Source organism: Buceros rhinoceros, unplaced genomic scaffold, assembly GCF_000710305.1.
Source record: "Buceros rhinoceros silvestris isolate BGI_N320 unplaced genomic scaffold, ASM71030v1 scaffold22710, whole genome shotgun sequence".
Classification (NCBI taxonomy): Eukaryota; Metazoa; Chordata; class Aves; order Bucerotiformes; family Bucerotidae; genus Buceros; species Buceros rhinoceros.
The window spans coordinates 824-10700 of NW_010390479.1; the positions used below are offsets into that span (position 1 = coordinate 824).

The 9877-nt window shown below is 46.4% G+C and overlaps 1 protein-coding gene across 1 annotated transcript in view; it reads left to right on the forward strand.

Moving 5' to 3' along the window:
• Window positions 1–1160: 1160 nt before the first annotated feature.
• Window positions 1161–9877, forward strand: part of RIN2 (Ras and Rab interactor 2) — a gene marked incomplete at its 5' end in the record, with an annotated part of 18742 nt that continues 10025 nt past the window's right edge. Inside the window, one exon of the mRNA XM_010138050.1 lies at window positions 1161–2291. Within this exon, the coding sequence (XP_010136352.1) occupies window positions 1161–2291 (1131 nt within the window). The remainder of the gene's footprint in view (window positions 2292–9877) is intronic.

Here is a 9877-nt window from a genome sequence, read left to right on the forward strand (position 1 = left end):
TGGAAAAAAGCAGCAGCATTGCATGACTATGTAGAGAAATATGTCTATGCCTATATATATTCTCTGGCAGTGGCCTGTCCCCATGGGCCATTTCCTGTCCTCTGCCCCATAGGCAAGACAGAGCTGTTGGGCATGGACCCTGCTGTGGAGTGCTTGGCATTGGTGTAGTTGGGCTGAGGTGTCATTGCTCAACAGCCCAAATGAGGCATCTGGACACTGCAGGAAAAGGGGCAGATTGGCAAATTTTAGCAAAATCTCCCTCCTCTGGTATTCCTCCCTTATTTCAGTCTGATTGCTGTCTTCAAGAGCTTGTCTGGCTCCCATCTTCATACTTTCAGGAGCTGATGGGCTTTACTGTTGACTCAATTCTACAAACACGCTGACACTTTGCTGGGACGGGTGTGGAGGCTGCTGCTGAAACTTGCTGGTTTAGCACAGGTTTTCCATGCTGCTAGTGTGGGACTGTGCATTTGGTCTGTTTACATGCCGCTGTCTGAAACCGCAGGCAAACTGGGTTACCATTGGAAAGGGCAGGGCTGCAGGCCAGCACTCTTCAGAGACGTGAGCATTTGGATTGCTAAATGTTATGTGTGCACCCACCGCAGCAAAATGGGAGCTCTTTTCATGAGTGGTTTCATTTGTTGGCTATCAAAAGAAACCAGACCAGAATTTTTGTTGAGTTGCCCTAAGTGGCCATCAGCTAGTGTAAATCAACATAACCCTTGTCTTTAATGGACCAAGCTTAGTAATACCAGCTGAGATCCTAGGCTTATTTTCCCTGAGTGACATGCTAGTAAGTAGTTTATGTTCACTTCAGTCTCAAGTTGGTAAGAATTACTGTGTATAGTTCCCATTCCTTTCTTTAATTCTTAGTTCATTTTTAAGCTTAGTTCAGAGGGCTAATTTGAAGCTATGCTTTGGTCATGATATTTATAAATGAGAAAGTGCAGCCCCTGGAGCATATCATGCAGTTATGTGTGGTGGTGCTTTAAGAGTTAGCTCAGAACTCTTCCCCACCCCTCCACCCCCCGCCCCGAATTAATAAAAGCTCACCTAAATTTCTTAATAGTTGAAACTGGTGATGTTGAGCTGAATGTTCTGACAGCTATCTGCATGCTATGCTGTTTTGCATTCTTACATTAATGCAATGTGATTTTCAGACTTTTGGAGCTCCCTGGCTAACAGCAGCCCCCCAGATCCTTCACCTCTCCGTAGGCCTGTGCCTTTGGACAGCACTTGTAAAGACTCGCGTCAGCTCTGCCTTATAAATGGAGTGCATTCTATACGAACCAGAACGCCTTCGGAGCTGGAGTGCAGCCAGACCAACGGAGCGCTGTGCTTCATTAATCCTCTCTTCTTAAAAGTACACAGCCAGGATGTCAGTGGAAGTCCGAAGAGGCAGAGCCCGAGAACTCCAGAAGTGAATGGCACAACGAGGCCTCGCTCTCCCCCACCCCGGCCGCCACCTCCTTCTATTAATAGCATTCTTACGAGTCCACAGCTTTGCAGGACGGTAAAGCAGGCGAGCATGCCAGAAAGAGTCAACCATAAGAGAGAGAGAGGCTTGGATTTGCTGCAGAATAAACCCACCCCCATTCCGCCCCCTCGGCTGAAGAAGCAGGCTGCTTGCTCAGAGCTGGAAGGTAGCTCAAAGACCACGGCTGTCATTCGCCCTGGCTGCAGCTCGGTGGGTGTGCCTGAAGCTGCTGGCGTTCCAGGTGAAACACCGCCTGAGCTGGCTCCAGCAGCTGCCAAAAAGCCGGTGGCTACCAGCTCTGAGTCACACATATCCTGGAATGGAGGCAGGCAGAGACTGAGCGACATGAGCATTTCCACCTCCTCGTCTGACTCGCTGGACTTCGATCGGAGCATGCCACTGTTCAGCTATGAGGGGGATACGAACAGCAGCCTGGAGGATTTTGAGGGGGAAAGCGACCAAGAGAGCATGGCACCCCCTTTGAAGCCCAAGAAGAAAAGAAACAGTTCGTTTGTTCTCCCCAAGATTGTGAAATCTCAGCTGCGAAAAGTCAGTGGAGTTTTCAGTTCCTTCATGACCCCTGAGAAGAGGATGATTAAGAAAATTGCAGAGATGTCCCGGGACAAACGCACTTACTTCGGTTGCCTAGTGCAGGACTATGTCAGCTTTCTGCAGGAAAACAAGGAGTGCCACGTTTCGAGCACTGATATGCTGCAAACGATTCGGCAGTTCATGACCCAAGTCAAGAACTATTTGGCCCAAAGCTCTGAACTTGATCCCCCAATCGAATCGCTGATTCCTGAGGACCAAATAGGTAAGAAATGCAGTTCTGTGTGTTGGGAGAAGGTGAAAATGTGTAGTCTGTGTTTATAGTGATAGTCTTTGTACCAGTTTGGAAAGGAGGTGTTCACTTCGCCAGCAGAATTCAAGACATTGAGTATTTGGGTCTTAAAGCAAAACAACCCCCCACACACACCCCCCGCCTCCAATCACCTTAGCAGCTCAGAAGCATACTGCAAAGTTGTTCATAAAAAGATATCCGTAAGATAGCTGCCATGTAGACTTTTTACCTGTGATTATTACTACTTTTTGATTTTTTTAGCCACTGTACTGTAAACAATACAGACTCCTTTAGTTGCTGGCACATGTATTTTCGCTGAACTGGGCGACTGAAATGGTTCTTGATGCTGTGCTAATTTTAACCATATGGGTTGTAAACATAAACTTAGAATTTATTCAAAACCAGAAAAAACAAACCAAAGTGTGCAAGAGAGAGAAGGGGCTGCTAATCTCGGGTTTTCTGTACCTCTCTGTTACACGTGCATGCTGATAAATTGCAGATGAGCTATATGTTTGAATGCATGTTTTAACAACAGAGACTTGTGCGTCCACAAAAGTGAAATTGTTGTTGCTGCGAAAAATCTCACTGCCCCTCTGTCTTGCCGAGTCTGAGCAGTATTTGTAAAAGAGCCTGTAAGCCACATTTAGAAGGTAAACATCCCTCAGGGCAGAATACTTTCCTTGTGAGCTCACTTCAGTCCTAATTTGCTTGTTTTTCTTCTGTACCCCAGTGTCCCAACAGTTGGCCCGGCACAATATTGGCAGATAGTTCTTTCTGTGGGACTAGAGGGTGATTTTATGTTGAGGTTTCTGTCTGTCCTTGACTGAGAGCAAGTATTCTCATGTAAACTCGAATTAATTTACACAAAGCCCAACAGAAGTAACAAGTGCTGCAAAAGCAAAGATAACACTACAAAGAGTGTCCTCAAAATCAAGACTCTTTCAAAGATGTGGAATGTTCTCACTAGAATAATAAAGAGCATTCTGTGGGTGTTATGTGGAAGAAAAAAATGGTGAATTCAGCAGTAGGGCAGGCACATCTTCGCCTGGATTTCTGCAGAGTGCTGGATGGTTGACGAAGAAATCCAGACCTAGTTTGCTTGTAGTTTTGTGAAAGCTTGGCTCGACTCGTACTTTTCTGTGTGAGGGCGCGCTTAAATTGGACTCTGGGTCTCTGAAGATTGGCAAAACGCTATCTGCTATTAAACCCTTCGGTAGCTTGGAATATGAAATGTAGTAACAAAACTACGCTGGTTTCTTCAGCGACAAAAAGTCTGGCTTTGATCACATGATGCAATTAATGTGTAAAATAGGATAGCTGAAACAAAGGAAGAACTTGCTTTTGAATCGTCTACTGCTTGTGGCTCAAGCCTGCAGACACCCACCATGGATCAGGAGCGTCAGATGTTGCTGATCTAAGCAGATAACTATGTGCAGCAAGATGTAGTCACCCCTGTAGAGAACTTTTTATGGTGTAGCTCTGCCTGTTATCTGTGGTTTTGCTTGAGTATTTCAGTATGGATTGCAGCTCAAATTTTTAACTGTGAGTGGTCGTTTATCCTCTCTTGTCAATGCACGCTTTTGAGGTGCAGGATTTTCCTCTCACCTCGAGAGGATGCGAGAGGGTATCAGCCCAGGACTGGATGTGTGCTGCTGGTAAAATTCTCCTTCTTTCTGTTCAACATGTACCGTCCTGTGCTGGTGGCAGCAAGTCAGCATGGGAGCTCAGATCCTGGTCAGGCCTGGTGCCTGCTGAGTTAGGGCGGGCACAGCGGCCGTGCCCTGCTGGGGACTAGCAGGACGAGGTGCTCAGCACACTGGTGTACAGCAGCTTCACCCTGCAACTTGGACCCCACTGCCGGTGCCAGCGGGCCAGGGAGGAAGCCTGCAGCAGAAAATGTTCTGGCCTCTCAGCTCCCCGGGGCAGCCCTGCCTCTGTGGAGAGGAGCTGGAGACAGTCCTCTGCTGCCTCTGGCACCCAGCAGATCTCTGGGGCAGCCAGGCCGCACCTTATCCAGCTGTTGTCTCCTGGATGTTGGTATGTGTGGGAGCACCCCCCAGGCTTAGTGGAGCAGTTAGAGTATGGGACCTTCTCCCGTACCTGCGTAATGATCTTTGTGATCGCGTAGCTTTCCTTGTAGAACTGCATCACAGACTTCACTGGCTTTTGGAAGGAAAAGACTTCTGTGGGACACCTTTCAAGTTTCCAGACAAGGGACATATCACATTAACTTCTGCCAAATCATCAGGAGAATGTGCATCCATGTTTCTAATTATTCCTGACAGTTGCTCCTAAGCTTAGCTCTGTAGGCTGTTAACCCCTTCTGAAACAAAGGGCTTCCCAGTGCTGGGACAGAGTCTAGACTCCCACACGTGGCTTTTCATTGATTAAGGATGAATGCAAAGTATTTTGTTTTAAAGCTGTTCACACCTGAATATATATCCAGAGAACAAAGACGTAGTTGGGTCAGAGGAGACCCTGATAGTCCACAGTTGCTTGCTGGAATAGCAAACGTTTGGAAGGTTTTGTTTGTTTCTTCTTGTCCTGGCTATGACATAAAGGAGTCAAGTTGACTGTTGTTGCTTGGCCAGATGATCAGCAGGCGGGATCTAACTCCTGAACCACTTCATTCTCAGTGCCCAACTCCGGGCCAAGCCCAAGAAATGCAATGAAGTATTAACTGATCATACGGGGAGGTGACTAAACAATACTGCCTGGTTCTTGTTTGGAGGGAGTGTGTTTGTTTGGTTTTATTTCTGATCCGTAACGTTTTTAGATGTTGAACGTTGAAAAGGCTTGGAGAGAACATATTGGATCCTTACTGGCAGGACATGCCTTTCATAAGGACTTGGGGTTGTCTGGAGGTGTCACAGGCAGATGGAGCCACAGGCTGTACGGAGGAGCATAGTCCTTTCCCCATGGGAGCCAGTGTGCCAGCCGCTTTGAGGGAGGCTTCTCTGAGCAACGCTTTTTCCCTTGTATCCTCTTGCTGAGAGGCAATATTTTACTTTTGTTCTTACAAGATTTTATCACGTTAGCGTTAGGCCTGTTGCCCATTTATGTTCATAACTTTAAATCTGATCTCCAAAGGACTGGTGATGCCCTTCTTCCACCCCCACCATACCGCATGCAGATTTTGTATCTGAACTCTCTTTGTCAAGCAAATTTTTAATGAAAATAATAAATAGGCTAAAGCCCAGGGATGACCCCCGTGGTAGTACTGTTCAAATATCTGTCTTGTTTGAGAGCCGCTACTGATAATTGGACTCTCAGTGCAGTTTTATGCACTCAGACATGCACCCACCTTATGGCAATTACAGCAAGACAACACTTCCCTTGTTTGCTGATAGAAAGGTTGCATGGAACAGGGTTATGGCTCTTAAAAAGGTGGAGACACAGCCCACCCCCTCCACCCTTCTTCTTCACGGATCCATTTATCCTCTTAAAGGAATTAGAATGTTATGTCCCTGATTCTTCTTGAAAAACTCATGTTAGCCGCTTTTTAGCGCTGTGTTACTTTTTAGGTGCTTGTACATTTGTTGTGGTATCCCATCCCACTACCCTGTCATTCATCCTAGCATCTTTTCAAGATTTGTTGAGGCCAACCAACGTGCCCCCCAGGGCTCCTCTTTTTACTGCAGGCGTGATGCAATAAGGCAAGTAAGAAGTGGTGGTAAAAGCACTGAGCAGTGGCAGAGGCTTTGGTTCTCCCTGACCGTCCCTTTGATTTGCTCTGTGACTTATTCCCTGCTCCCTTATTACAACTTCTTTAGGAGAAGGCATGCGCTTACCATGTAGCCATAGTGTTGAGTTTTAATTAACTCACAGCTGATTAAAGCAAAACAAACCTAGCAGAAATGAGGGAAGGTTTACCCTAGAGACTTTTCTTCTCTGGTTATTCAACTTCTGCCACTGCTGCCCGTCCATTGCCCACCTCCGTTCTACCTCTGTTTTCAGGGTTGTGCAGATTATCAAGGAACGTGGGTTGTGTGAGGTCTTGCTTCTTTGGAGGAGATGCCCTTGTCTGCAACATGGACTAGGCACATATTATTGTAGACATCCACCAAGAACTGGAGTCTTGGCCACCCTGACATGAGCCAGTCTACAAACATGCAACAACACACTGGGCAAATCCAAAACAAAGCAGACACAGTGTAGTCGGGTGTCCTGCACAAACACGCCATGATGTTCCAAACCACCTTCTGCTTTCTAGCCTCCCAAGGACTGTGACTTTCTGCGATGGTTCCCAGGCTCGTGCGGTCTCTTACTGAGCCCTCTTTTTTACTGATGAATGGTTCAGCCAGCGCAGATGATAAACAGGGTTGGTGTGTAAATGCAGGGACTGGAATCTGACAGGTAATCTCAATGGAGATGTTACCAACAACAGTTGGTAACAGATAAACGGAGAGCTGGAGACGGCGAGAGTGCGCGCCTGCAGGTCCAGGCAGCGAGGGTTGTAAAGAGGCTGCGTAAGGACACTGGCGATGACTAATACGTTGTTCTCTCTAGACACAGACTTGTGTGGTTTGCAGCAAAACAAAATAGCATGTCAGCACAGGATACAGATGTGTTTCCACAAGTCACAGTGAAACTAGCTGGCTGGCTTCTACAATTCATTTATCAAAGCATTTCCAGTTCCCATTTTGAGGCTAGAGGCTAATTATAGGTATCATTTCAGGAATGCTATAAGGTGCTCACCTCAAATGGTATTCTAATAAAAAACAAATCTGAAGAGTGTCTGTTTTGGAGCATTAAGCATCCTAGGAGGGTATTTGGAAACACTTTGCATTTGCTGAAGTAAGCAGGAATTCTTGTTGCTGATTTAGATCTGAGAAGTACACAGCGATGTTAACACAAAGGATCACGCCTGACTTTACAGTTTAGATACTAATTTGTCTGGGAGACTCCCCTATGCTTTTCTGTGGCCATTAGAAGTTAAACAGTGAAAGCTGCTGCTGGCTGGGATTGTTCTGTGAGGTCATAGCCAGAAACGCCTTTCTCTGAAAGGCGCCGGTATCAACAGTTCAGAAGAAAGGGTAAATAGTTGGATGGTCCAATCCCAAACATAGGTGTCTTGTGACACAGTGGGTCTAAGACCCACATCACAAGAAATGCTGTCCTTCCTGGCTTTAGTAATAATACAAATTTTTATGTAGGGTTAGGATACATATGGGTGTTACTGACCATTAAAAAAAAGTCCGATCCCTATCAATCTTGCTATCTCGTTAGCCTCATCAGCTTGCTAGAATTTGCCTCTTTTTAATCTGAGGGCAGGACTCCATGGTTCTTATGTCTGTGCCAAGAATTCATAAGGGAGAAGAAAAGGTTGTGTTGGTTTGGGTTTGTCTGGTTTAGTGGGTTTTTGGTCATGTTTTTTTGCTTTCTTCTTTAGAACAGCAACAACAACAAAATACTTGGACACACTGTCATATCTTAGTCACTTCCTCGTTTGCTGGCTAGTGCTGCGCAAACATGCTTCATTAAAACGATGGCTTCTCTGCCCTCACCAAGCTGAGGCCACTAGCATCTCTGATTCACAGCCCTATGTCCTTTATGTCATTTGTCTGCTATTAGCCGTTATGTATACAGCACTCAAGGGCGCTTCGCTAAACATTCCATCCTGGTTTTATTTGTCTGATCACAATAACAGCACAGAAACTGTTAGGAACAGCCTTCAGCAGTAAGTTCTTGGTTCCTATGCAGAACTTTGAGCACAGCCATGTCAGTTATCTGATCTCTTCCTCTGTGCTGTTTCAAATCAATTTAAATTGCCAGAGAAACTGTGGAATGCAACGGAGTGAATTTCAAATCCGTTTCCAGGCACTGCTTGTGGAGCCTGTGATGAATTGCAAATATGAAAGAGTGCCTCCTTACCATTGTGCACAGCCATAAAAATCTTGGCGGGTCTCCGTACAGGAAGCTGTGGGAGTGACACTAACTTACTGAGGCTTGAGGGCAGGAGGCTTGAGGCTTCCACTTCTCGCCTACAGACAACAAGCCTTCCTCTGCGGAGGAATTTTCCCTCTCGGCAGCACCCAGTTGCTATAGCCTCTGGGGCGGGACTCCTGCTGCAGCTCCCTCGATACTGATACTGCAGGCAGCAGCTGAAGCAGCTCCAGCCTGGAGTCCATAGCTGGCCAGTCACAGATGTGCACCAAGTTTTCCTGTCTCCCATCGCAGGCTCAGTGCTCCCTCATTATCAGACCAAGGTCTCTGAGGAGCTGAGCTGAATTCTTCACAGTTTACTGAGCCTCCTGTGACCAAACATGGTGGTGACCCCACTCGGCTGAGATGAAGGATGAAGGATGGCTGATGCTAACTATTCATGTGCAGAACTGTGGGAGTTAAAACTTCATGGGGATAGAGAGTTCTCTCGCTTAACATAATGTTTGACAGCACCGACTGCTCTAATTTTGACTTAAATGAGGCCAGGCAGCTGGAACGCAAACTGCAGCAGTATTCCACTTACAAGCAAAGCAGCTGGTGGTTTTGCTATTTAAAAAGCTGAACTGGCAGTGGAAATAAATAAATAAAGTTGAATTCTCAAAAAAAAAAAAATCATTATTAGTGAATCTCACAGGAAACTATGTGCACCCACTAGAAATTTAGCTAACTTACCCATAGGTGAGATTTGTGCGTTTTTCTTGATGGAGGAATATTTCTGCCCGTGAGCGCTGAGGATGCCTTTGGCAAGGAGAGGCAGTTTCTGTCACAGCGCAGAAGGGTGTCTGCTTTCCTGGCTGGGTTTGGTAGTGCTGTCAGTGGTGACGGAGTGGCTCTACCAAGTACAATAGATAAAGACCCGTCATTTGAAATGTTGCCCCTCGTTATGTATAATTGGTGGCTCTGGTCTGGTGGGAAGCTGGATCCACCCTTCACAGTGTGTGACAGGCCATCAAGAATACATGGCAGACTGGTTATGCCTTTACTGGCGGCCATAGGGAAATCTAGAAAATCAGAGGGCAAAGGCTGCTCCTCACATTCACTCTTTCTCCCTTCCAGCAGCTTTCGCAGTCTCCATTGTGAGAGAGAGCCCAGATGCGTGTAAAGCATCCGGGAATGAAGCAGACATGGCTTTGCTGCCTCCAAGAGGGTCTCGGGAGGGGAAAATAGCAAGAGAAGCTACAGAAGCCCCAGCAGAACTGGGATAGAGGAGATGGGAGGTCCCCATAGAGTTGTACGTTTGGGAATTGGATGCCAAACACAGAATAAATGCTGCATATGAAGCAAAGGCACCATAAGAGGAGTGCATGAAGGGCGTGTTTTTATGGGAAAGAGAGGTGTGAAGACGCAAAAGGAAAAATGGCTGAACACAAGGATAAAATACGAGAAAGCATAAAGCACAACCAAGAAAACAGAAGTAGGTAATGTTTGTTTGGAGCGGGGGTAGGGGTTGTGTGTCTGTGTGTCCCAAGCCTTAGAATAGCCTGTAATTTAAAAAAGAAAAAGGGGGAGCGGGGGAAGCAGGCTGGTCTAGGAAGAACACATTAGAACAGACAAAGAACCTGGAAAGGGCATGAGCTTTAATAAAACTTTAATGAGTGTACCACTAGTAGCAG